The sequence below is a fragment of the Crocuta crocuta genome, unplaced genomic scaffold, assembly GCF_008692635.1.
Source record: "Crocuta crocuta isolate KB4526 unplaced genomic scaffold, BGI_CrCroc_1.0 scaffold549, whole genome shotgun sequence".
Classification (NCBI taxonomy): Eukaryota; Metazoa; Chordata; class Mammalia; order Carnivora; family Hyaenidae; genus Crocuta; species Crocuta crocuta.
The window spans coordinates 1237724-1264804 of record NW_027529169.1 but is presented as its reverse complement, the minus strand read 5'-3'; the positions used below and the strand labels follow the sequence as shown (position 1 = coordinate 1264804).

General features: G+C 49.9%; 3 protein-coding genes across 3 annotated transcripts; 2 read left to right on the top strand and 1 right to left on the bottom strand.

The window, feature by feature from the left end:
* Window positions 1–1086: 1086 nt before the first annotated feature.
* On the top strand, window positions 1087–8117 carry TAC3 (tachykinin precursor 3). The gene is made up of 7 exons (XM_077757438.1): window positions 1087–1232; window positions 1825–1943; window positions 4371–4479; window positions 4668–4697; window positions 5175–5228; window positions 5617–5691; window positions 7851–8117. The coding sequence occupies exons 2-6, from the start codon at window positions 1830–1832 to the stop codon at window positions 5688–5690; spliced, it is 381 nt and encodes a 126-aa protein (XP_077613564.1). The 5' UTR covers window positions 1087–1232; window positions 1825–1829; the 3' UTR covers window position 5691; window positions 7851–8117.
* A 6225-nt stretch (window positions 8118–14342) lies between these two features.
* On the top strand, window positions 14343–20676 carry ZBTB39 (zinc finger and BTB domain containing 39). The gene has a single exon (XM_077757535.1). It carries the CDS (start codon window positions 14382–14384, stop codon window positions 16515–16517), a length of 2136 nt encoding a protein of 711 aa, XP_077613661.1. The 5' UTR covers window positions 14343–14381; the 3' UTR covers window positions 16518–20676.
* A 3037-nt stretch (window positions 20677–23713) lies between these two features.
* ACKR5 (atypical chemokine receptor 5) lies at window positions 23714–24859 on the bottom strand. The gene has a single exon (XM_077757437.1). The coding sequence runs from the start codon at window positions 24857–24859 to the stop codon at window positions 23714–23716; it is 1146 nt and encodes a 381-aa protein (XP_077613563.1).
* Between the last annotated feature and the right edge of the window lie 2222 nt (window positions 24860–27081).

Sequence of the window (27081 nt, the reverse complement as noted above, 5' to 3'; positions counted from 1 at the left end):
CTCCCCCACGGTCCTCAGTTAAGTTCCTCCTAATCCTCCTATACGTGCAAACATATGATATTTGTCCTTCTCTGCCTGACATCCCCACTCTTATTCTGACTCTCCCCTGGGGCTCTACCTTGGGTATGAAGTGAGCAGCATAAGCATCCTCAACAGAGTGGGCCATGAAGAAGAGGCTTGAATTGTCTGGGGAGAAGATGCCTGGGCCGCAGGGAGACAGATTAGAGTTGGGGAAACATGTAATTGTGAGGAAAAAAAGAAGCAATTAAGAGATCAATGCTGGGCTGGGCCAGGCCAGGCTGGGCAAGGATTGGAGGGCAGCTCGGCCACAGTGTTCTGTTCCTCCCTTCAGAGATTATAGCAGAAGGGATAGAAGTTAGAACTCTGGAAGAATGCAGCTAAATCAGGCTGATTCAAGGGTCAAGAAGGAGTGGTGTGGGGAGAGGCATTTGCACCGAAGTGGTGGAGGGAGGCAGATAGGGGAATTTCTGCATTCAGTAGCAGAGGAGAGGTCTTGACCCTCACTTGGTCTGAGGTCCAAGGTTATGCATCAGCTGCAGCTGGGAGGAGGACAGAGGGAGAAGTGAGAATGGGAAGGGATGCCAGACTCACCAACCAATGCTCAGGGGCCTGAGGCTAGTTGTCCTGGTGGTGTGGGAGGACCAGAGAAGCACCTGCCTGAATTGTTTCTGGCCTGGCAGTTGAGTCCGAAGGTTTAAAGGGCAAGGAGCTGGTGGGTGAACAACGAGTAGAAAGAGACTCAAGGACCATACCTATTGAGTTAGATCCAGCATGGAAATTGTGGGACTAAGCATATACAATATCATTCTTTAGTGTGGCCAGCTCAGGGGCTGTTGGAAAGTGGGCTGCTGGATAACTCCAGCTCACTGCAGGGTTTGTGGTGTGTGTGTGTGTGTGTGTATGTGGCTGCAGCCTATATCCTCTTTTTTCTCTACCAGCCTTCCCCCTCCCCTCCAGCCACCCTGGGATTGGTGATTCACAGCCCCTCCTCCAGCTCCCCCAGACCCTCCCAGAACCTTTATCTGGGAGCTGGGCCGTGTTCCTGCCACATCCTCAGATCCCCTCCCCTCCACTCCCCTCTCTCTACAAGGAAGCAGCGTCACCACCAGCACCACCAGCACCACCAGCGTGTGGGGAGTGGGTACTGCTGCTGCTGGCCAGCTCCCTGATCCTGCTAGACCATCTGCCCTAGGCTCAAAGCTGCTCCACAGGTAGGCACGAGTGGGAGAATGTGGGATGGACTGGAGCTGGCACCAAAGGACAGAGGCCAGAGTTAGGAGGGAATAAAGGACCGGAGGGAATAAAGGTGGCAGCTTTTGATCTGGGAACAGGGTACTGGGAAGGTGAGCATAAAGCACCGATAGGGTTTCAAAACCAGTAATGTTTGGAGCCTCTGGGTTCAGACTGATTCTTCTAATACTAGAAAGTTTTTACCTAAGTCTTGGGTTACCTAGTGCTGGAAAATAGAATCCAGGATCCCTCCTCAAGCTGACTAAGAAGACAGACTGGTGCATGTCCTACGGATCCATCACCTTCCTTGGAAGACTAGCGTCTGGCACTATTGCAACATTGCTCATTGCCAGGTGCTCAGCCTGGGGAGATGTGTGGTGGGGGAGCAGGGAAATTGAGCCCAAGGGATGGCTCCCCTGCTCAGAGATACTCTCCCCAGACCAAGGCTTGGATGGGGGAGTTGGGGGCTGGAGAAGCAGGGTCAAGCCAGGCTGCCAGCTGCATAATGTCTCCTACATTTGCACCCATGGTATATGCTCCCTGCACTCCTGTCCTGTCCCCCTGCCCTCCTAGGCACCATGCGGAGCGCTCTGCTGTTCGCAGCCATTCTGGCCGTCAGCCTGGCTTACAGTTTTGGGGCTGTCTGTGAGGACTCACGGGAGCAGGTAGTGCCCGGTGGGGGCCACAACAAGGTAAGACACCCCCTCTAGCTGCGCCCACCCTGGCAGAGTCCTGGGCAGCGTCATGAGAGCTGGCGTTCTGCCTGTTCCACAGCTGTTGAGAGGAAGGTGGGGTGGGAGTTACCTGGGTCATCCATCAGAGGGTGGGTTTCCCTGCCCCTCTGGCGATCTCATGTTCTCACTGTCTCTAGGTATGTGTCTATAAGTGTCTCTGTCCCTCTGCGTGTCTTTGATAGCCCTGTACCTAAAAAGTGCCCTACCAATATGTTGTTTGTTGGTTGATTGACTGGTGACTTCGGGACTGGATACTGTGAGGGGTAAGCTGGGGTGGTCCAGCTCAGTTTCTGTCCTTCTGCAGGGGGCAGATCCTTTCCATTCCCTGGATGGTATGAAATATACTCAGAGTTTCTCTCCCAAATGGTCATTTATATGCTATTTTACCTACCAGTTATGTATATTCTTTTATCTTCAAAATTCAAATAAATTCCTATACATTTTGCTCATCCACTCCCAGTAACCTCAGGTATTTGTGAGCCCTACCCCCTTTTTTTCCTTTCCCTCACCCTGCTCTAGCCTCTGCTTAGTCAGGATAGAGGGTAAAATCCCCCACGAAACAGTCCAGGCTTCAATTTCCAAAGTTTCTCTAAGAAAAAGAACAGGAGTTGTCAGGGAAGGGGTCCAGGGGGAGAGCAGGGAGGAAGTCTTTTCAAGGTTTTGAAATGGCAGCAATTACATTGGTACACATGCTTTTAAGATGATTATAGGTGGAACTCATTACAAATTCAGTGTGTGAGTCTAACTGCCTCTCCAGCTCAGATCTGTTTAGCATCTCATTACAGGAGGTGGGCAGAATATTTGAACAATTTGGGAAAAGTGGCTGCCTAGGATGCCATGCACAGGGCAAAGAGAGAAACCAGCCTTCATCTATACGTGTTCCAGGGCATGATAGGCGGGCAGCCTTGCAGGTGGCAGCCGTTGCACCAGATCCAAAAGACCAGAACCAGTTCAAAAATACAAAAAATACACAAGGAGTGCCAAAGGTGGGCTGGAAGCTAGGTTCGGAGCCCAGAGTTCCAGCTGGAGACGGTCAGAATATCTGGCTATGTTTCTCTAAGACAAGCTTGCTTCAAGACCTTGGACCGGATGGTCAATGAAAGAGAGAGTTTGCCATCCCCTCCTTTTTCCCCAAAGGTCTGTGAGGATGAGGGAAACTGGGGTGAGGCGAAGGTAGGATATATGTGTGCCTGGCCAACTGGTTGGTATATGCACAGTACAACTTGTGTTAATGTGCTGTGTGTGTGCTCGGGAGTCCAAGGAAACCTGGGCTCTGGAGAGAGAGACACCACTAAGATTCAAGGTGAGAATCTCCAGACATGATCATTGCCATTGTCTCTCTGCAGCTGCAACTAGCTGGCTGTGTGATGTGTCCCCACCAACCACTCTGCTGTGCCCAGGTTGCTTAAAAAAAAAAAATCAGCAAGACAATGAAGAGCCCCTTCCTGGCAGCAGGTCCAGAATGTAGAGCTCTGTTCAGTTGCAGAGGACAAGAGGTGTCATTCTGAACACCCTGTTTCAGATCATCTAAATCTGAATTCAGTGTAGAAAGGAGAGAGACAACCAGAGGCAGAAATCTATGGAGAAGAAAAGAGGGTGAGAGGTGGTGGGAACCAGAGGCAGAGAATCATCCACAGACGTGCTGCAGAGTAAGGGAATTTCAGGATCGCAGCCCCAGCTGCCTACCAACACCCATCGCAAGGACTGCGCCCTCTCTGTGACTCAGTCATGGAGTACAGAGGACAGTTGCTCTGTCCGATGGGCATTTCTTAGGAGTGGTGGCAATCATGGCTCACTCCTGTAGTGGGGCACCGCATCCCTGGGCAAACTGGTTCCTGATGGGCCAAGGAGAAAGGACCAGTGGCCCTTCTCACTGAGAGTCGGCAGGAGCTGGGAGAGAGCCCTAAGGGACAGTCTCCTTTGAGCTTGGGAGACAGAGTGGCCAACTGTCCCAGTTTTCCCAGGACCACCAGCTTAAACCCTGAAAGCCCCACATCCCAGGGAAGCTCTTAGTCCGGGACAAACCAGGACAATCGTCTGCCTACAGGAATGCCCACTGTGCTCCCTTTACAATGCTTCTCAAATCTTGCTGTGTATACGATTGCCCCGGGGGCCTGGTTAAAATGCAGATTGTCTTAGTAGGTTGGGTAGGACTGAGATTGAGATTGTGTATTTCTAACAAGCCTACAGCAGTGATGCTGCTGTTCCGTGGCACACAGTTTGAGAGCCCACTTCTCTTCCAGTATAAACCAGAGGAAATCCTGAAAGAAATAAAATGTTAGGTTTAGGTGTGATGGGCTCAAGAAGAGGCCATTCTTTGTGGGGAGGGGTGAGTGGATTAGGTGTGAGCCCCCTGCCTCAGCCCTCTTTGTTTCTGTCCCTTAGAAGGACTTGGACCTCTACCAGCTGCCCCCGTCATTGCTCCGGAAACTCTATGACAGCCGCTCAGTCTCTCTGGATGGATTGCTCAAAATGCTGAGCAAGGCTAGCGTGGGTAGGAAACAGCCCTGGGGAGAGGGTGGTGGGGGGCAAGATTCTGACCATTAAATAGGCTTGGGAGGAGCCTTTAGGTGGGATGGAGACTGGAGGTGGCGTGGTGTATACTTGAGGGTTGTGATCTGAATCCCCTCTGTCACTTTCCAGATTCCATTCCCCAGTTACACATTGTCCTTGCTTTCACAGATCCTAAGGAATTGCCACTTCCCCAGAAACGTGAGTATCCTCTTCTCCCTCCCTGTCTCTGCTGACCGCTTGCTAGAGTTCCATGGGCATGGGGCCCAGTGACTATTCTGGCGGCCCCATCTCAGCTGGCCCAAACAATATGCCAGCTGCAACAGCTCAGCTAGCCTTTCCTGGATGTGAGAGGTCTCTGGGAACCAGTAGGAAGCAGGTGTGAGGAGTGTGGTGGACTCTCCCTCCATCAGCGGGTCATTGGGAACCAAGAGGATCTCTTGGTGGCTGTGAAGATTCTAAGCCAGGCACCTGTGGGGGCAGAGAATTCTTGAAATATGGAGGAGGGAGAAGTGGGTAGAGAGGATGAGCTTTGGGGATAGCCTGCTAACTTGGGGGACAAGCTGTGGCGTGATAAAGAACCAAAGAACAGAAACCCAATTTCAGAAGTCTTGACACATCTCCCTCTGCCCCCACTGCCCGTTATCACCATTGGCGATGTTGGTCCTTTTTCTACAGGTGACATGCACGACTTCTTTGTGGGACTTATGGGCAAGAGGAACAGCCAGCCAGGTAGGAGTATGTGGCGATACAATGGGAGGGTTTTGGGTACTAGCAAAGATATGGCAGAGGTCAAGTGTCTCATCTCTCTCACCAGAGGGTAAGACAGGACTTTTCTTAGTTATAGTGAGTATTCCTTGGCCCTTCTATCCAATCGGGTTGGATCCATAGTCCAACTCTCCCTAGGAGCACAATGGGGAGACCTTTATAAGATAGTGCTGCTGCGCTGGGAAGGAGTTGGGGGGCCCTGCTTCCTCCCTATCTCCCAAACACAATGTGCTTCTTGTTCCCGACTCTGTCTTCCAATGCTGCCTTTCATGGCTAGCCCTTCGCTGTTGGGTCAGGGTGAAGGTCACATTCAGAAACATCTCTCCTAACCACACTGTTTACTTTTCCCCAGACACTTCTATTGATGTAAACCAAGAGACTGTCTCCAGCTTTGGCACCCTGAAGTATCCCCCCAATGTGGAGTGAGGTAAGAATTGTTGGTTAGGAGAGGAGAGGGGACTGTAGTGGGTGGAGAGTGGGAGACGGGATTGCCAGAGAGGCATTTCCTCTGATGCTACAGACATTAATACTCATATATCTGCCCTAAAATATACTGCCAGTGCCCAGCACACCGTTGGTCAAACACAGCATCACTTAGAGGTGCATATTATCTGCAAGAAAATGCACACTCACATGCACACATGTGCACAAGCACACACCCCGCTTTCCCTCTCCTTCTCCTGTATCATGGACCCTGGCTGACTCATCAGCAGGCATTAGTGGTGGGGAATGGGGAGAGAGGAGCTCCCTCTGTGGCTTCTCTGAAGGACAACTTCTGCTGTTTGGAATCCATTCTCTCATTATCTATGTATAAGACGAAGAGACCATCATCTGATAATTACAGGTACATCCAATTCGTATGTAAAGTGTTCTGCATCCGAGGTGGGCTAAAACTTTTCACCTCATTCAGAATCTCCAGTGACTGGGTCGAGCGTGTGGTTCTTCACAAGGGTGATTTAGGAAGAAATGCAAGAAACTCTGAAATTTAATAGGGTGTAACTAGCTTGGTTGCTTTGTGTAGCAAAATGGACAAGAGCATAGCCTGATTTTGAATCCTGTATCTGCAGCTCGCTGGCTGTGTCCCTTTGGCCAAGTTATATAACCCTTCTCTGCCTCTGTTTCCTCATCTGAAAAATGGGGGTGGTATTATTTTGCAGGGTTGTGGTTTTGAGGATTGAACATAGGTAAATTCTTCAGAACAGTACGTGGCACATAGTGCCTAGTGCTGTGTGTTGGCTGTGTTATGATTACTGTCGTCTGAGAGGTATGAGTAATGTCCCAGTGTCCCCCCTGGCTGGCTCTGGTCTGTCTGCCTAGAGCTGACTGGGCTGGACCCTGGGCTTGAGTGGGCTGACAGAACTCTTGCTTGGTATTCAAAAATGAGAGTCCCCCAGGGAAGTGTCTAGTCAAAACACAGAAGCTATAGTCTCAGCCCCATCTTCCCCCACACAGCAATGCGGCCCCACTGATGGGCTTTGCATTCTGAAGAAAGAAGGTGTGGGGGGAGAAAAAGAGAGGCATTGGGAAGCGTCTGTGATCACAGAGAGACTCCGCCCCTCTCCCTGTGTCCCTGCTACCCACAGTCATTTGTCTCAGGGGAGACCAGAGGAGCAAGAGCTCTCGATGAAACTGCCTGTGCATAGCTTCGTGGGCCCGGAGACTAGGTCTAGCCCCCCATTCAGTGTTGGGTGAGAGGGCACGAAGAGCCGTAATAACCGTAACTCGCTGATTACATGGTACTTACCGTATCATTTTGCTCTCATTAGACGGTTATTTCAGTCCTGCCGACCGCCAGATAATTATACGGGCAGCTATATCTGGATGACATAGTCTCCCTCAGCGTTATGCATCGGCCATAAAGATAATTACAGTGCAATTTTGCCATAGTATTTTATACAAATGGTGGAAACAAGTGCATTGTGGAAATCTACTTTTAATGCTTGCTGGTGAATCTAGGCTCTTTCAGAGGGACCAGTCGCATAATTACAGCCTTCATAATGTCACCACTGATGGAGCATTCTCAACCTGTTAGGTGCCAGAAAGAATAGCACATAAAGTCCCTGGGGGCTGGCATTTAAAGGAGATTAGATGAGATGGATCAACACAGATCATTGTGTCAGCTGATTTCATTCGTGTGAAACTGCTAACAAAGGAAGTGATCCCTGGGCCTCTTCTTCCTCTGGGAGGTTTTCTGGAAAGAGGAGGAGGGACTAGCTGAGACTGGGGAAGCATTAGCACCCAGGCACATTGAATGGGGCTATGTGTGTGCCTGCCTGGCTCATGGGGATGTGAGGATGATATGCTGAGCATGGACCCTGCTTAAGATTCTCCCTCTCCCTTTGCCCCTCTCCTTCTCTTAAAAAATAAATAAATAAAATAAATAGCATGGTAAACTTGCAGCTGGGAAGGAGCAAGCTCCTGTGGCTAAAGGAGTTCAGTCCTCTCGTTCAGAGGCTACAGGGGTAGCTGAGGGCTGAGACTTCTGTTCTCTCTTTTCCTCCCTTACATACTCCCCTGCTTCCCTAGCTGGTGGTCGGGGGGAGTTTTACAGGACAGAAGATGTGATTTTATTTTTTCACTCCTCAGCACTCCACTTCTGGACTTATAGGCTGCATCATGAAGACACCTGTCCCCTCTCCCAACCCCCAGCTGCATGTGCTCTAGCTCCCTTTCTCTTCCCCAGCCGTGTAACACTGCTGTGCTTTGACTCCTTCCCCATCCCTCTACCTCACTGTGATGGAGAAACTGCAAAGCGAGCATCCTTAGTCCCAGTGGGCATTGGCTGTAGATCCCCTTGGATAATGTAAGTGTCCCTACACTTAAAAACATGACATCTCTTTCCACTCCTCAACAATAAAGGATTTTCACATATGACCTAGAGTGATGGATTTATTTGGTTGCTACGTGAGTTTTTCTCTTCCCGGACTCTTCAAGCTACATAATACACACATACACATACATGTATGCACACATACGTGTATCATTTATAAATGGAAGCATCTTTATTTTGTACACATATCAATTTTCCCAACAGTGCCTTAAGCAGGGCTTCATACAATTAGTATTGGAAGATTTATTTAGTAATTAAAAAATAAACAAAGGGCACCTGGGTGGCTCAGTCGATTGAGCGTCTGACTTTGGCCCAGGTCATGATCTCACGGTTCATGAGTTCCAGCCCTGCATTGGGCTCACTGCTGTCAGCACAGGGCCTGCTTTGGATCCTCGGTGCCCTGACCCCCTCTCTGCCTCTCCCCTGCTCACTCTCTCTCTCTCAAAAATAAATAAACATTTCAAAAATAATAAATGGATGAATATGGAAGGTGGTTTCTAGCACTCAAAGACTTTCACAGACTAACTTCAGATAAAGGAAAAATATATTCTGGATGACTGTGTCTGTGTTTGTAGGATAAGCCTAGGAGACATCAGTCCTTGAATCTGACTCTACTTAGAGAAGGGCAGGGAGGTCAAGGCTGTGCAAGGACCCAGCCACAGAGGAGGATGAATCTATTGAACTGTACTGTATTTCTATCTCCAAATGTCGAGCATGGGTCCTGTAATGGTGAGCTATACACATTGTTTACACTGTAGCAGGGTGGTGGACAGGCCAACAACACTTGGTTTTGCCAGGATGGGGTGTGGATGGGGAAGTTACTACAGAGGCCGAGAAAGAAGGGAGCGATATCTTCAGTGTCAGCTGGCCTTTTCAGTTATTATAAATGGAAAACACTTGTTTCAGACTCCTCTATACTGCAACTCATACCAGCCCCTGTAGCACTGGTCTAGCAGTCCACAGAATACGTAAGGGATCCCAAGGGGGTGTTCTGTACCCTAAAGGAATAGTCTGGGAGACCCTCAGGCTCCATATTTTAGACCGGTGCAGGGCCTGGCTGTGTCTCTGAACTGCCCTGATACAACATCAACACTCCATTCTCCCAAGGCTGTGTGGAGACAGGGCCATGGAGCCAGAGGTTACTTCTTACAGTTTCTTCACCCCAGTGGAAGTTCTCTCTTCCCAGAACCTGAATGGGGCAACTTTGGACCTTTGGCTGAACAGTGTGGGTGGGGGAGGAGAGAAAGCTCAACTCAGTATCCCTTAGGTTAGGTTTATTGCTAGAGGTCAAAGAATGTTCTCACCCCAGAGCCTCAAGCCTTTCTTCAGTGAGTCATCATGTTGGCTTCTCAAAATAACCTAACTAGAGGGTTTTTAAGCAGAGTAACTTTTGCAGAGTCTGGGGAATTTATTTGGGTCATGAAAGCTTGAAGAGTTGTTTCTGCTCAGACTTGGGAGATGGGCGTGTGTGCTGAGATGACACAAATGCTTTGCCAAGTAGGAGCATAAATGCAGAAAGGTTGCTCTCTGGTGGGGCTGAGAAAAATTGCAGTCCTTGGGATTCCAGTAAAAATGAAGCCAACTTTTAAGTCAGATTGCTGTTTTTGTACTTGGAGAACTAGTGTGAAGGAATACTGGCCCTCCTCTTCCTGTTGCTAAGAGATTGGTGCCTAAGGAGAACTGGCCAATAAGACCTTGACTGGGTTTCTGGCCTTTCTCCACTTAGCTGTGTGTGTGTGTGTGTGTGTGTGTGTGTGTGTGTGTGTGTGTTACTGGGATTGCATGGTGATTTACTTTACAAAGACTTTAGTCTTAAAGGTTCTGGACTAATTCCAACGTGGCTAGAGGAGTGGTTTCACCACACTAACAAGCAATGTTCTGACACTGTCTACCCAGAGGTAATATCAGATTCCACAAGTTAAGAGCTCAGTCCTATGAGACTACCCCTCGGTTGAGATGCCATCTCATGTCCAGTTCGTTACCTGTGTTCTGATCTATAGGCTACAGACTGCAGTTCTCATGATTCCCTCCTGAAGTTTGATTAATTTACTAGAGTGGCTCACAGAACTTGGGAGACTTGTTTATTTACTAAATCACCAGTTTATTATAAAAGGACATAACTCCAGGGGCACCTGGGTGGCTCAGTTGGTTGAGTGTCCGACTTCGGTTCAGGTCATGGTCTCACGGTTTGTGGGTTTGAGCCCGGCAATGGGCTCTGTGTGGACAGCCAGCTCAGAGCCTGGAGCCTGTTTCAGATTCTGTGTCTCCCTCTCTCTGACCCTCCCCTGCTCACACTGTCTCTCTCTCTCTCAGAAATAAATAAAAAACAAAACAAAAAACAAACAAACAAAAGAAGGACATAACTCCAGAACAACCAGATAAAAGAAATGCATAGGGCAAGGCATGGGCAAAGGGGCACAGAGCTTCTGCGTTCTCTCTGAGTGCACCACTCCCCTCTCCGGGATGCTACATGTGTTCATCAACCCAGAAAACTCTATGAACCCCATCTTTTTGAGTTTTTATGGAGGCTTTACTACACAGGTATAATTGAGTAAATCATTGGTCATTGGCAATTAATGCAACCTCCACCCCCATCTTAGGTGATGCCACAAAGCCACTCATTAACATAACAAAAGACACCCTTGTAATATTCATCACTTAGGAAATTCCAATGGTTTAGGAGCTCTGCCAGAAATGGGGATGAAGACCAAATACACACACACACACACACACACACACACATATTATAAATCACAAAATCACAAGTATAAACAGTATAAGCTTTAATCCACACCTTTAGAGTGTTTTCTTAGCACGTGAAGTACATTTACTGGGGTCAACACTTCCCCAGAGATAGTTAAGGCATTTGGTTAGGAAGCTTGAAGAGACTGAAGACTCTTGCAGCGTAATGTCTCAGAGTCATGCTGGAAGTTTGGAGTCTATCAGTTGCGTGAGGCTCCACTTTAGGGGCACACTCAGTCACCTCGTCCAACTGTGGGGGGTGGGCCTGCCACTGGAAGGTGGATCAACTTCCAAGTGACCCTTTCATGAGAGAGCTAAGTGGGATTGCCTGCCCCCCAAACTACAAGAGAATCATATGACCGTTTTTGTATCTCCTTGCTAATAAATATTACATGATTGGCATCATTTGGTATAACACTTGCTTTCAGTATAATCTAACACCAATTAGTAGGGTCGTGGAAGAGGGGACACACACAGTCTCCCAAATGCATCGAGCTAGCTGACGGTTGGCCAAACTGTCTTAGATCAGTTGACAACATCCAGCGTGTCCTCCTCTTCCCATTCACCCGTGGAGGAATGACTGAACTCTACCGTATGCCTGCCCTGGGGGGTTGTGCCTGGCCGCCTTGTATCATCTGGCAGTGGACAGAATGTGATGGGAGAGAGGCTGAAACAGAAGGGTCCAAGAGCGTGAGGGGTTCCTATGTATTGAGGGGGGAGAACAGGATGACCATGACTGCTAATGTCTTTGATGGTAATGGTGGTGGTGGGGAGGGGGCAGGGAGGGCAAGGAGTTTTGGTTTGATGACGATTCTTGGGCAGGGGCATCTTAGGAGAGGATTTGGAGGGTAACTGCCGTGCTAAGGGAGAAGGGGGGAGAAGCAGCACAACTGAGCTCTAGAAACAGCTGGCGATATAAGAGAGGAAAAATAATTTTCCCTCAACCCTTCCAAGCTCTTGGCTGAGACCACCCTATAGTCAAAGACTGATTAACAGGAGAAAAACAAACAGAAGTTGAGTAACCTCAACAGTATACCTCCTGTATACGTGGAAGATGTGCAGGAAAACAGAGTCACTCCCTCAAATGGCCTAAGCCACCACCTTAAATACCGTCTCCAGCTAAAGACAAAAGAATATATTGGGGGTAAAGAGTCAGTTATGGAGGGTTTCCAGGCCAACCACGGTGAATAAGGATATGGTTGCTAGGCCAATTTAATTCCCTGCCTTCTCCATTAATAAGAGTTTCTGGAGATTTAGTCATTTTCTCTTTCTGGTACAGAGAGGGAGACACCCTTACAAATGGAGATTTCCCTTATAAATGAAATTTCTATTCTGTTTCAGAGCTTCTCCTCTGCCTGCTGTTTCTTAAAAATAATCAGCTTAAAGTAATCCTTATACCAAAAAGGCATATTTGGGGTGACAAATCCTGCTCCCCTTCTGGCTGCAGCAGCCTTGGGCTCCCAAGGTGGAGTGGGATCCTGCGAATGAATTCCTTCCTTTGGCCCCTAGGTGGGACGAGGGGAATTCTCGAATTTTCAGAGGGGGATGTACCAGGGGCCCAGCCCTCAAGTTCATTCACTCAATCGGGCTTTATTAAGCACCAATCATAAGGACCAGGAATTATGTGGTAAGCACTGCGTTAAGTTATTAAGAACGACATTTCCCTGCCTTCAGGAAGCTCTCAGCCTAGTGAGTTTACAGCCTAGCGGGGACATAAATTAATCTAATAATCTTACTTTTTCCCCCTCTTTTTTGCAAAACTACGAAAGTGGAAGTTTTGAGAAGCTTCTGAGGCTGGAAGACGTAGATCACGGTAAAGGATGAGAGTTGCGTCCGGATAGGGTTTTTCACTTGTCCAGGTCCCAGCGTGAGAACATTTCAGAAAAACCAGGATTGAGGGGGTTGAAAACTTTCCCGCAGCTGCTAGCACCGCGCGGGGGTGGGAAGTGAGGCCCGGCCAGGGGTCCCCAGGCGCGCGGGGCCCGGCGGGCTGCTGTGGGCCGGAGGANCCCCTGGCCCAGGCCCCACCCCCGTCCCGGCCTTTCGCTCGCTCTTGCTGGGCTCCCTCCTGCCCGCTCCCCTCGGCCGGACCCATCATTCCCGGCCGCGCGCCGACCCCGGCCGGTCCCGCCGCCCATCCCTTCTATCCCGTCCGGCCCGGCGCCCCGGCCCCAGTCCGCAGGCGCCCCGGGGGATCCCCCGCCCTTTGAGGAGGGACCGAGGTGCTCGGTGGCCCCCAGATTGGAGCACCCTAGCCCGATCCAACGCCCTCCTTCCTGGATTCGACCCTCCAGAGGGGAGACTGCAGCGCCAAGGGATTGTTGGGGTGCCTTCTCGGAAGTTCCCAGTCTGCGTCCCTCGCACCCCCCGACTCAGGCTTCCCAGTGCCCCGACCTGATGTGTGGCCATCAGGGCCCGGGAGATGTTTGACTGGTTTCCCAAAAATGCGCAGAAGCTTTCTGGACCCCAGAAAAAGTTGGGAGTTAGTAGAAGGTGGTGAAGTGGAGAAAGGGGCTGTGTCGCGCGGGGCGAGTGGTGAGACTGAAGGAGAATGTAGCTTGCTTTTCTTCCTTAGGCGTGCAGGACTCGAAAAGGGGGGAAAGTGGGATCTGGCAAGCCTTCAGGAGTCTTCTCTATATAATTAGGTGCCTTCTTAGGGCATCAGGTAACTCTTGTAGTTCTGGTCAGCATATGCGTCAAGTCCCAAAGAGGGTGGTAAAAAAAAAAAAAATTAATAGTAAATACCACAGTGTATTCTACTTTGCTTTATTTCTTTGGGTCCTGAGCGCTTAGCTTCATCCACAGCATACAGAGAAGGTGACAGTACTATCTGGTTGGGTCTGGGTTATGGCAAGACAAGAGAGTAGGCAAGTAGCGTGAGGTAGGGAGAGATGGGAACTCCTGAATGAGCAAGAAGTTTATTTAGGGACTGAAAGGACACAGCATTGATAGGAAACTAAAAGATAGAGCAACCTTATTTTGCCCTCACTGGCTTATGAATCCTTAATTATTGTGTCCAAAGGATGTCTATGGCATTTGGCAATTGTAAGAGAAGTGAATGTACTCAATGAGATAGGAAAGCTTGTATTCAGGGAGAAATTGGGAAATTAGTTATGAGTAAAGTCTGAGCCCATGGCTTTGATAATGAAATAAAAACTGTGTCTGAAAGGGTGCCTCTCTCTTGGCTCTAAGGCACTAGCTCCTGTCCAACCAGGCCTATAACATCTCTTACTGACTCTTAAAGACCAAGCTATCCATTATTTTCCCCAATACTTTTGGATTTCGTTAGGGCGATTCTGTGAATGTGCAGGGAGAGAGGTCATTCTCCCGTCATTTGTGCTGTCCTTGCGCCCAGCAGCATAGACCAGCTCTCCACGTCCATTGTCCTCTGCTTTCCACCCAGGGCTTGGACACTCTTAGACGAGCGGTGTTTTCTTCCACAGAGCTCCTTGCCTGCAGGGATGTTTGTGGCCATCCACCTCTTGCTTTTACTGTCCGCAGGTGAACCGTGCTGATACAGAGGCAACTTCACAGGAGCTGCTAAGATGGGCATGAGGATCAAACTGCAAAGCACCAACCACCCCAACAACCTGCTGAAGGAACTCAACAAGTGCCGGCTCTCAGAGACCATGTGCGATGTCACCATTGTGGTGGGGAGCCGCTCCTTCCCGGCCCACAAAGCTGTGCTGGCCTGTGCTGCTGGCTACTTCCAGAACCTCTTCCTGAATACTGGGCTCGATGCCGCCAGGACCTACGTGGTGGACTTCATCACCCCTGCCAACTTTGAGAAGATCCTGAGCTTTGTCTACACGTCAGAGCTCTTCACAGACCTGATCAATGTTGGGGTTATCTACGAGGTAGCTGAGCGCCTGGGTATGGAAGATCTCCTTCGGGCCTGTCACTCCACCTTTCCTGATCTGGAGAGCACTGCCGTGGCCAAGCCCCTGACCGGCGCCAGTGAGGGCCACTCTGGTGCCCAGAGCTGTAGCTCGGCAGAACCTACCTATCCCCTTGGAGACTTACGGGCTGGTGGGGAACACTTCGGCCCTGATAGAAATTATGTGTTACCTTGTGATGCTGGAGGAAGCTGTAAAGACGAAGAGAGAAATGTTACCGGTGACACTAACCACAGCCTGCCTCTGCCACAGCAGCCACTGCCACCAAAGACAGAAGACCATGATGCTCCTGCCCCTTTCACATCTGTTCCCAGTATGGTGACTCAGCCAGGCCTCGGCACTGCCAGCATGGCCGTCCAAACCAGCACGAGCTCCTGCCAGCCATACAAAGTTCAGAGCAACGGAGACTTCAGTAAAAACAGTTTCTTCACCACTGACAATGCGATTGACATTACCACTGGGACCAACTCCTGCCTGAGCAATAGCGACCATTCCAAAGATCCAGGCTTTGGGCAGATGGACGAGCTCCAGCTGGAGGACCTGGGGGACGATGACTTGCAGTTTGAAGACCCCACCGAGGAGATAGGCACAGCCGAGGAGGTGATCGAGTTGAGTGACGACAGTGAGGATGAGCTGACTTTTGGGGAGCATGACAGCCGAGAGAATAAGGCCATGCCCTGCCAGGTGTGTAAGAAAGTTCTAGAGCCCAACATTCAGCTGATCCGACAGCATGCTCGGGACCACGTGGACCTGCTGACAGGCAACTGCAAGGTCTGTGAGACCCACTTCCAGGACCGAAACTCCCGGGTGACCCATGTCCTGTCCCACATTGGTATTTTCCTCTTCTCCTGCGACATGTGTGAAACTAAATTCTTTACCCAATGGCAGCTGACCCTCCACCGACGGGATGGAATATTTGAGAACAACATTATTGTCCACCCCAATGACCCCCTGTCTGGGAAGCTGGGTTTGTTTTCAGGGGCAGCCTCCGCAGAGTTGAAGTGTGCCGCCTGTGGGAAGGCACTGGCCAAAGATTTCCACGTGGTCCGGGGACACATCCTGGACCACCTGAACCTGAAGGGCCAGGCCTGCAGCGTCTGTGACCAGCGTCACCTCAACCTCTGCAGCCTCATGTGGCACACGCTGTCCCATCTCGGCATTTCAGTCTTCTCCTGCTCTGTCTGTGCGAACAGCTTTGTCGACTGGCAGCTTCTGGAGAAGCACATGGCTGTGCACCAGAGCCTGGAGGACACCCTCTTCCGCTGCCACTTGTGCAGCCAGAGCTTCAAGTCGGAGGCTGCCTATCGCTACCACGTCAGCCAGCACAAATGCAGCAGTGGCCTTGACGCCCGGCCTGGCTTTGGGCTCCAGCACCCAACTCTCCAGAAGCGGAAGCTGCCAGCAGAGGAGTTCCTGAGTGAGGACCTGGCTCTGCAGGGCCAGCCTGGGAACAGCAAGTACAGCTGCAAGGTCTGCGGCAAAAGGTTCGCACACACGAGCGAGTTCAACTACCATCGGCGGATCCACACGGGCGAGAAGCCGTACCAGTGTAAGGTGTGCCACAAGTTCTTCCGAGGCCGCTCAACTATCAAGTGCCACCTGAAGACGCACTCGGGGGCCCTCATGTACCGCTGCACGGTCTGTGGCCACTACAGCTCCACGCTGAACCTCATGAGCAAGCACGTCGGTGTGCACAAAGGCAGCCTCCCACCCGACTTCACCATCGAACAGACCTTCATGTACATTATCCATTCCAAAGAGGCAGAAAAGAACCCGGACAGCTGACTGGGCCCCAGTGGAGCTGAGGGGAGCTCCCAGGCGGCAGCCAGGACGTTGATTTTTTAGTGGCTGTTGGTCCCTCTCCAGCCGAAGTTTCAATTTTGCCTTGCTAGGAATTCTGTTCTGTCTTGCGTTTCAAGAAGAAAAAAAGAAGAAAGAGCACACGAGCTGTTACTGTATTTGAGAAGCTACGGCCCTATCATGTTTACCTCCTTACCTGTTCCTGCCCAGGAAGGGCTGTGGTTTTTGATTCTTTTGAGGCTGGTTTGGGGATCTGGTCAGGCAGTTGGTGTCCACTAGATCCCCTCTCCGAGCCTCTCAAGTTTTCGTTTACGGATAGGTTTTATGCTGCTAAGAATCCAACCAAGGGCCTCACTGAATAGAGGAGGCGGAGAGAGGGCTTTTCACTGTGGGTATTAGGACCAGATTTCCAACTGGGACACCCATCTTTGAGAGAGATTTTGGAAATTCGGTCGTTCAGAAAAGACTAGTCAGCAGGGCAGTTCCCCTCAGGCTCCCGGCCCAGCCCTCAGCAGGGAAAAGGCGGATGGGATGGAGGCACCTGCTGGTTGTGACGCTCTAATCTGCTGATGGGACAGGAAAATCTTTTGGCAGCTAGATCCAAACTGGGGACAAAGCTTTCTATTTAGGTCAGAACGCTTTGGGATGAGTCCTTGCCAGTCAGAAGAGGTGTCCCGCTGTGCTGCCAGAGGCAGCAGCCAGGATGGACAGGATGGGAAGTTTCTCCTTTCTCCTCAATTCCAAAGAAATATGATTTTATGGAGTTATAGCCCAGGTTGTTAGGCCTTTCCTGCGGGGTAAAGAGGACAAGGAGCCACTTTGATGTAGTCACCTCCATCGAGCTTGAGTTTCCTGGTGGAGAGGTGGGGATGTCTCTGACAGCAGCAGCCTTGCCTTAATTTACATCCAGTCTCCCACCTAGAAGTGTGTTTGACCTATGGTGTTGATGAGAAGACCCCATGAGGTGGCAGAGTGATGGACTGTGACCCCTTCAGGATCGAAGGGACCCGGGTAACGCGGTGTGTAGCGGGTTGCGCGTTCTGTCTGTCTGTCCCAGTCGGGTAACCTGTTGTTTACTTTGTACTCTAACTGGCCGGGAGCTTTGGCAGCTCACCTTTGACCTGCTGGAATTTATCCTGATCTGTCATGGCATCGCCACGAGGGGGCGCTATTAGACGGCAGCTGGTTTAGGCCCTCCCTCGGTGGCTGTGATGGAGTCTGCGCAGTCCTTGGGGCTGCTTGGCTCTGTTCTCAGTGGCTTTTGAGGGGTTCCTGCCCAAAGAAGGCTTGAGGGAGAGGGCCCTCGGATCTCGCATATTCACAAGGTAGCACCTCAGTAACTCACTACCTCACCCTGCTCAGGCGAGCTCTGGGAGTCCCTGGCCTAGGCCCTGCCACTGTCCTTGGTGGGACTCAGCAGCACCCCGGGCTGTTTCACAAGCAAGTGGTTTTAATTAACTCACAAAGCCTTTTTGGACAATGATATTTATTTATTTTTGCTTTTATATACATATTATCCAGCATCTCTTTTGGATTAGTGACTTCAGGAAAATGAGTTTCTCTCCAGCCAGTAGCCATATTCCAGGGGACAGTCCTGGCCAGAGATTTGGGAAACGGGCTAGAACTAGGGGAGAAGGTATCAAGCCTTTAAACAAACAAATTCTTTTCTTTCTCTCCAGATGGTCTCTTGCATTACCCTTTAGATAATGGATGTAAGTTCCTGAAATTTGGGGCTTATTAAATTCCTAGGACTTTTATCCCTCTTCCTTCCTGTGATTGAATAGACTGGGCATTGTGTTGAGGGTAACAAGTTATATGAAGGACCTTTTTGCACATTTTCTCATCCTTCCTAAACTTGGAAAGCTATGTTAAGACAAGGTGTACAGGCAAGCCAAAGCTCCGTTGCTTTTGGTCTTGCTGTCTCTGTCCCTAACCCTAAATTGATAAAGCCTCCCGGTTAGGGTGCATGTCTCTGGCGAGGTGACTGTTAACATGAAGGGATTTGTACAAGTGGCCACTTTTAACCATTTAAACCCAACTTATTAAATGTTCCCTCAGGACATTCTTGTCAGGAGAGCAGTGTTGAGACTTTTTTTTTTTAACTTTGTTTTGAGAGAGCGAGAGTACAATACAAGCGGGGGAGGGGCAGAGACAGAGAAACAGAATCCCAAGTAGTCTCCACACTGTCAGTACAGAGCCCAATGCAGGTCTCGAACCCACGAACCGGGAGATCATGACCTGAGCTGAGATCAAGAGCAAGATGCTAACCGACTGAGCCACCGAGGTGCCCCACTGCTGAGACTTTTCATCCCTGACTGACTTCTCCCTTTCTTTCCCATGCTGATCATTAGATATTTAAGGAGAATGTGTGAAGGGCTACAGTCAAGTGTCTGCTAAGCTTTTCAAGGCTGGTTAATTCCCAGATGCTTGATGAGGACTGATTTTTGAATGGTCAGATTTGAGAGAAATGATACTTACTGGAACCCAACCAGATAGCTGAGAATGGATCAATGTGCTGGAGAAACCGTTTTCCTTAACGGAGGGCATTGTAGATGCTGGGTAGTCTGTATACTTAACCTGAAACTGTGAAGTTTTCTCTTTTTGCCAGTAAACCAAAAAGCAAATCCTTGAAACTTTGTCCCTGAAACACTAAACAAAAAACTGCATCCCCTGATCTCCTGAGGTCAACCCTGAGGTTGATCAGGGTGACCTGGTTGGTTGCAGTTAGACATGTAGCAGGGTCAGTAGCTCATGAGGCTCACTGACCAAACCCTCTTCCTCTGCTTGTCCCCTTATTCACACCTGACCCTTCCCTTTGTTTGGAGTCATGTTTGCTGCCTCCAGGTCATTCTTTTCTGAACTGTTTTACTTGAAACTATTGTGGCAGAGGACACTCTGGGATACCTGGTCAGAGGTATTCATTTTCTTTTGAGTTTTTACATTTTTTTCAACCTTTTGTTTGTTTGATTTTGTTGCACCCCTGCACCCCCACCTTGGAGCTCAGTTTAGCAGTCTGCTGTATTGTTCTGAGGTTCTATTTAACCCCTGAATGTCTTGTCTTCTCCCTTTTCCCTCTTTCTTGTTCTGTACTCAGGACCAGCTACATAATTTGCAGAGCCCCTTGTTTAAAAATGAAGAATTTCAAGATGGCGAATATAGAGCATTAAACCAACATGAGGCTATTCCCAACCTGTTTCTTAAGGGGAAAAGGTAATACTTGTATGGCACATGGAAATAAATAGCAGAGACTGCTTGTGGCCAGAGGAGGGAAGCTGGTCAGAGGTACTCATTACCGCTTCTCCTCTGACCCATTGATGGCTCATTGATGCCACAGCGCCTGCTGGGATGTGCTGCTGTACTTTAGTACTCGGTCCTAAATTTTAAGACCCCAGAGAGCCTCTATAGTTCATGACTAGGTGGAAAAAAAGGAGGTGGGAGTTGGGCCCTTAGGGGAGGTGGCCCCTAAGAACCAGGAAATGGTTAAAATTTGTTTTTGACTTTCTTCCTTCCCGATCTGTCAGCACCCCTTTGTCTCCAGGACAAACCTTTGGGCTTAAATACCTTCTCCCCAGTCAGGTTTTGCTACTGATGGATTTTCTTCGTCTTCTGGCCTCATGCTGTGCCCTAGTCCTGAGACTGCTCATCTTTGGAAGCGAATTTAAATCCTTTTATAGATGGACACTGATTTTGTTGGCACAGGAGTGGGCTGTGTGGAGAAGTCTGGCCATCTGGAGGTCCCCACACCTCTTTTTGCCTCAGGCCTGCACTGAGTGAGTCAGGAAGTGCAGGCACACAGCATCAGTTTCATCGTGATCACGTGTCGTAAGCTGAACACCCGAATTGAAATGAAACTGTTTTGATTTCGAGGTTTCTTTAACACCCCTCCCCTGTCCAGCCCGCCCTCCCCTGCCGCCTCTGCTAGTGAAAGTCTCTTACGAAACCAAGAAGAGTTGTTGACGTCTAACTTCCTTCCATTAAATTAATGAGTACTGACCTCCTAATATTTAAGTGTTTACTATCTATTGCTGTAAAGTTTTGTATATTTTGTAAACTTCTTTTCCCAAATAGTAGATGTCTAAAATCGTTGTACATCTGATTCTTTTATATTCCATTGTTCAGCACAAAGTGTGGTTTTTATTTAGAATAAAAAAAAAGAAATTTGAAACGGGAATTCTTTTCCTCTTGACTGGGGTTACTGTCCGTTGTTGAGGAGGTCAGGGCCCAGCACCCGGGAGCGCCAGCATTCTCAGCAGCTGCCAACATTCTTCCAGGTGACAAGTTTCCTTTCCTGCAGCTGGAATTCCCCAGGGCTAACTTGTTGACCTGTTTTTAGTGGGAAATTAAGTCAATAACCCAACCTTTCCAAGGGAAACCTCCCTGAGGGGATCTTCCATTGGCCCAGAGAGTAGTGGGACTCTGCTCATGTCTAGTTGGACCAGAGATCTGGCCTCAAATTGTCCTGCCAGTGCCATCTGATTCACTGACACAGTATGTCGGAGCAGACAGAGGCCAATCCAGGAAGGAGGCAGAGGTTTGGCATAATCTCATGAGGTCGATAACAAATGTGCCTCTGCATAAAAGGAGATAGACCTCAGCCCATTTGGGCCATTTGGTCTCAGCACGGGCCAGGCATGGCCCTCATCAGTGCACAGTAAGTGCTGAGCGGAGCAGCCTTGCTACAGAGTCAGCATCGCAGGGTCTCTGTCCTCCTGAGGCCCTAAGAATGTATTCATGCTTCCCAGGGTGAGAACGGTTGCCAGAGAAATCTGTGAGAAGAGTGAGACCGTGGGGGGATGGCCTCTGAGGTCACCTGGGTTGTGACAGGTGTAAAATTGGGTTTCCTTTAGGAAACTTCTAGAGCCCAAGTCAGAGGAGGCAGTGATATAGGCATCAGATTTTGGCTTGGTTTTCATATGAGCACAAGGGAAGAGAGTCTGTTTAATGCATTTTCTATATTATTAGGTTAAGCCTTTACTGCAACTCCATGGTACAACCTGGACTCTTCTGGCTGAAAAGACTCTAGCTCTGCCACTGAGCAGCTGCTTATCTGTCACTTAAGACCCTTTCAGATTTGGGCCCAGCGAGCAGGAGGATCACAGGAGGATCTCCCTCTGTGCTCCTGACAAACAGGTATGTACACTGTTGGAGCAGCGTTTCATGCATCTGGTGAATATGGTTTCAGATATCTAAGAACAGAGGAGAAGAGTGCTCTGGGTCAGTGCTCTGGCTCATTCCAAGGTAAACATTCCAGAAACACTGAGAACTTAAGCAGGACAGAGGCTCCCAGTGATCACGTACACAGGCCCTTCATTCTCCACAGGCAGGATTAGGAGGCCAGAGACGTGCAACCAGTGCTCTGTCCTGATCTTAGGTTTTGCCTTCATGGACACAGGCCTATTCCCAACTGATAAATGAGTCTTTAAAAAAAATTTTTTTAAGTGTTTTATTTTATTTTAGAGAGAGAGAGACAGAGCGTGAGCAGGGGAGGGGCAGAGAGAGAGGGAGACATAGAATCCAAAGCAGGCTCCAGGGTCTGAGCTGTCAGCATGGAGCCCAGCGCCGGGCTCGAACTCATGAACCACAAGATCATGACCTGAGCTGAAGTTGGACGCTCAACTGACTGAGCCCCCCAGGTGCCCCGATAAATGAATCTTTTAGAGAGCCCTACCTATTTTTAAGATTTTTTAAATTGATTTTTATTTTGAGAAACAGAGCATGAGTAGGGGAGGAGCAGAGAGAGAGAGAGGAATCCCAAGCAGGCTCTGCACTGTTCGAACTCACGAACCTTGAGATCGTGACCTGAGCTGAGATCAAGAATTGGACACTTAACTGACTGAGCCACCCAGGAACCCCCAGAGGACCTACTTGTTGATAAGAAGACTTTTCCTATCTATCGGACAAGCATGAATAGAAGTTGCAGGACAAGAAAATTATGAAAAGACCTGGCCAGGGAGAATGAAGTTCAAGGGTGACAACTGACTTAGAAGAATACCAGAGTGGGGCACCTGGGTGGCTCAGTTGGTTAAGCATCCGACTTCAGCTCAGGTCATGATTTCGCAGTTCATGAGTTCACACCCCACGTTAGGCTCTGTGCTGACCACTCAGAGCCCGGAGCCTGCTTTGGATCTTGGGTCTCGCCCTCTCTCGGCCCTTCCCTGCTTGTACTCTCTTTTTCTCTCAAAGATGAATAAATAAGCATTTTTTTAAAAAAAGAATACTGGAGTTCTGCCCTGTGACAGAATCAGAAAATTTCTACCTCCCCATCCCATGCAGGGGACAAGGGCTGAGGGACAGAGCATCTGTCAGTGCCTGCTGCTGGCTGTCCCAAGGTCTGCTCCTGGAATGGATATCCCTTGATATTTGCCCATGATATGGAAAGAAAGGGAGGGATGGGGATGGGTTTCTGATAGCCTCCCTTTCTGGAAGTCTGGATATACCCTAGATCTGAAGCAGGGAGCAAGTGAGCTGTGAGGAGCACTAACTCTGAGATGGCTCCTCTGCTTTGGGGGAAGGGAAGCAGGGTGGATGAAGGAGAGAGTGTCAGCAAGGAAATGGAGCCACTTCCTGGATGGTGGGGAGGGTGGGGAGCCAGACCTCTGCTTCACCCTCTCCATTTGTCATCTCACTGAGGATGCTAGGAACGTCCTGCTGAGGCCTCCTGGTTCCTTGGCCTCTGACCTCTTGTCCTCTCGGCCTGCATAGTGTGCCGGGAGAACAGCAAGCACACAAACAGAGGAAAGTTGTGTGAGGTCCCTGTGGAGCACACTCCTTCCGGCCAGGGGGATTGCTGAAATGAGTGCATCTCTCTGCTGATCATCCCTTTAGCCTATTCCAGCTGGAAGGACCGAGTTTTGAAAGAGCCAGAGTCATGGCTGTCTCTGTTATTTATTTCACCTTTTTTTTTTTTTTCTTCCTGAGTGTCTTCTTTAGTCCCGAGGACCGAGACAAATACTACAACACCAAGAACCTGTTCTCTACACCTCCCTGGCTCCTCTCCTCCTCCCCACCTCAATATTGTAAGACGTACTCAAAATTGACCATAAGTGTTCTGACCCTTTCCCAAAGTCTCTTACCTATATCTCTAGCTTTCTAGTTTGCTGATGGAGAAGAGTAGGAGCTACCTCAGTTGCCTAGGAGACCCTGAGGGGCAGGAATGGATGAGGTAGTTGGCACTTAGAGGTTCAGGCTTGGGTGGTGCTGGGGCCTGCTTGGGCGGGCTGGGCACCCTCCTTGGTGATGATGATGGAGTGCTGAGTGGAGGAGGAGGAGGAGGAGGAAGCACGTCTGTCCCCCCTGGCCCGGACCTTGGGGAGGTAATGGACCACAGCGCTCAGCAGCTGGTCCCGGAACCTTGGGCTGAGAAAGTTGTAAAGGATAGGGTTGGCGACACAGTGGAGCATGGAGAAGCAGTCGATGATGTCATAGAAGAAGTACAGCAGGTGCACCAGGTAGCAGTGGAGGGAGACATGGGTCCCGTGCAGCGTGAGCAGCAGCAGGGTCACATGGTAGGGCAGCCAGCAGATGGCAAAGACGGTCACATAGGCACACACCAGCAGGCAGTGGCGCCGGCCCTCCGGCCATCCCGCCCGCCGAAGGCGGCAGGCCGTCAGCACGTTGAAGATCACTAGGAGTGGGAAGGGCAGCATGAAGCCCAGGACGGTGGTGGACAGGGCCACCACCAGGGCCCATGTGTTGTATGTTTCAAAGGGTGCCATGAAGAGGCACATGGGCTCCGAGCTCTCCACCAGCTGGATGTGCACCACCTCAGGCAGTGGGATGATGGCCGAGAGGACCCAGACACCTGCACACACGGCCCGCCGCATCTGGTGCTGGTGGCGCTGCCAGGAGGGAGAGGTGGTGGTGAGGGTGATGTAGCGGTCAATGCTGAGGCACACCAGGAAGAAGATGCTACTGTACATGTTGGCAAAGTAGAAGTAGTGAGTGAAGCGGCAGGAGAAGCTGCCCCAGAGCCAGGTGTAGTCCAGCATGACCTCCAGCATCCACACAGGCAGAGATAGGATGATGCCCAGGTCCGCTATGGCCATGTTGAAGATGTAGAGGTTCAGCAGCCCTGCCTGGCCCAGGCAGCGCCAGTTGACGCAGATCACCAGGAGGTTCTCCACCAGCCCCACCACAAAGATGGCCAGGTAGAGGACAAAGAGGGTCACTTGCTTGGTGTCTTCTCTCAGCTCCATGTGGCACTCGGGCAAAGTGTGGTTGAAGAAGTAGAGCAGTTCATTCCAGTTGTGGATCTCTCCAAAGTCACTGGCAGGTGCTGTGGTGAACCCCTCTGTGGGGGTAGGCCCCATGTTGCCCTTGCCTGACATCAGGACCAGCAAATGCCTGGTAGGGAGAAGAGAGGGTTGGAGGAGAACAAAGACCTCAAAAGCAGCCTTACGTCTCAAGTTAGTGGGCCACCAGGACCAGGAGGCTTTGGGGAAAGATTCTGGGTCTGAAGAGGCAAGGAAGGCAGTTTAAACATTCAAACTGCAGATAAATAGCACACAACTCCCTTGCCAGCTTTGACCTGTGAGCAGAGACATTTTGTTAGGACTCGGCGGTGGCAGAGACCAGAACTGTTGGTGCCCGACCAGATTCCTCCCCGGCCTGGCCAGTCCCATCCTATCTCCAGCCCTAGCCACCCCTTGGCCCTTTCATGTGAAGTCTTACTCTGTCTCACCATCTGGGCTATGGATGTGGGGCGCTCGCGCGCGCGCGCACACACACACACACACACCCCTCTGATTTATCCCTAGGAACATCTGTGGATTGTGCAGGAAAGCCCTGATTCCCTTCTTCCCTGAGACAGGCTGACACCCACCTGAGTTTCTGTCGTGAGCGCCTCTGGTCCTGGAGGTCCAGTGGGTCTGGGCTGCTGGGGAGCTGCACGGAGACTGAAGGGACTGTGGCCGTGGGGCTGGCTTTGCTGTGGGCTTCAGGGCCGTCCTTCTCATCCAGGAAGCAGTATCACTGGCTGAGGCTCTGTGGGAGAGGGTCAGTGTTTTTCCTGCCTTCCCCCAATCCAGATAGAGGGGAAGTCACAGCAGAAGACCCAGTGTGCCAGGGGCGGGGAGGAGTCAGGCTGCAAGCATTAAAATCCAGACTCTTGAGTCACTAGCTAGTGAATTTACCTCTTTAAGCCTCAGTCCCCTCCTCTGCAAAATGGGATGATAATATCTACTAACGGATGTTGTGGGAATTAATTGAGCTAACAAGGTGAAGTGCTTAGCAGAGGGCTGGCCCTCTTACTTTACACATGTATGTGTTTTCTACCCTAAATTGGCTTGGAATCCCACTCTCCCCTGTCTGCTGGTTCCTACAAAAGCAAGACAGGATGGGGGTGGGCAGGCTAAAATAAATCTGAAAATCAGCCAGGCTTTTAGTTACTCTGCCCTTCACAGCTGGCTCGCACCCCTCCCTTGCCATTCTCGCCAGCCTGCATCTTGGCCCTGGGTGGAGGACCTAGAGACAGAGAGAAGATTAAATGTGCGGTAGGAAAGGGGGCTGCGTTGAGCTTCAGGGAGCTTCCTAGACGGGGAGGGGGAGAACAGCATCCTTCCCCTACTGCCTCATACTTCCCGTGAAGTGTGGCCAAGGGTGGCTGAGAGAGAGACACCAAGCTTCTCTCTCCTTCCAAGCTAGAGGGCAAGGCTCAGAGCCCATGGATGCATGTTTTTGGTGAAGATCTCGTGTCAGCAGAGCCTCCTGCTTCTCAGACTACTTTCACCTCAGTTAATCGTTTGATCCCTGAGCTACCCTGTGGTATCCCCTGTGGGGGGAAAGGATGGGCCATTAAGCCCCGAGAGATAGCCCGTCCCATAAGCCTCACATCGCAAGGTATGTTGGCTGGAGGGGATTGTGTGTGCACATTTCATCAAGGTGAAGTTCCCATAACAATATTAACTAGCTTTAAGTGTACAATTTGGTGGCATTTAGTACATTCATGTTATTATGTAACCACCATGTCTATCTAGGTCCTAACATTTTCAAAACCCCCAAAGACAACCTCATACCTGTTAAGTATTCCCTACTTCCCTCTTCCACCAGCCCCTGGCAATAACCATTCTGCTCTCTGTCTCTGTGGATTTACCTATCATGGCTATTTAATATAAATGGAATCATACAATGTGTGAGCCTTGTGTCTTTTTTTTTCACTTAACATAATGTTTTTGAGGCTCACCCTCATTGTAGCATGTATCTGTATTTCATTACCTTTTATGGCTGAGTAATGTTCCACTGCATGGATGTGCTACATTTTGTTTATCCATTCAAAGAGGTGATTTTTTTTTAAGTTTGCTAATTAATTTTTTGTTGTAGTGAAATAAATATAACATCAAATTTACCATTTTAGCTATTTTTTGAAAAAGGTTTATTTTGTAGAGACTCAAACAGAGCATGCAGAGATGCAGAGAGAGAGAGAAAGAGAGAGGGAGACAGAATCTGAAGCAGGCTCCAGGCTCTGAGCTGTCAGCACAGAGCCCATCGTGGGGCTTGAACTCATGAACTGTGAGATCACGACCTGAGCCGAAGTCTGATGCTTAACCAACTG

Excerpts from the sequence above, each read along its gene's own strand:
- TAC3 (XM_077757438.1), top strand. The coding sequence starts at position 1,830 with ATGCGGAGCGCTCTGCTGTTCGCAGCCATTCTGGCCGTCAGCCTGGCT. Across the intron at positions 4,480-4,667 it reads GCTGAGCAAGGCTAGCGTGG|ATCCTAAGGAATTGCCACTT; the intron begins GTAGGAAACAGC and ends TTGCTTTCACAG. Across the intron at positions 4,698-5,174 it reads ATTGCCACTTCCCCAGAAAC|GTGACATGCACGACTTCTTT; the intron begins GTGAGTATCCTC and ends CTTTTTCTACAG.
- ZBTB39 (XM_077757535.1), top strand. The coding sequence starts at position 14,382 with ATGGGCATGAGGATCAAACTGCAAAGCACCAACCACCCCAACAACCTG.
- ACKR5 (XM_077757437.1), bottom strand. The coding sequence starts at position 24,859 with ATGTCAGGCAAGGGCAACATGGGGCCTACCCCCACAGAGGGGTTCACC.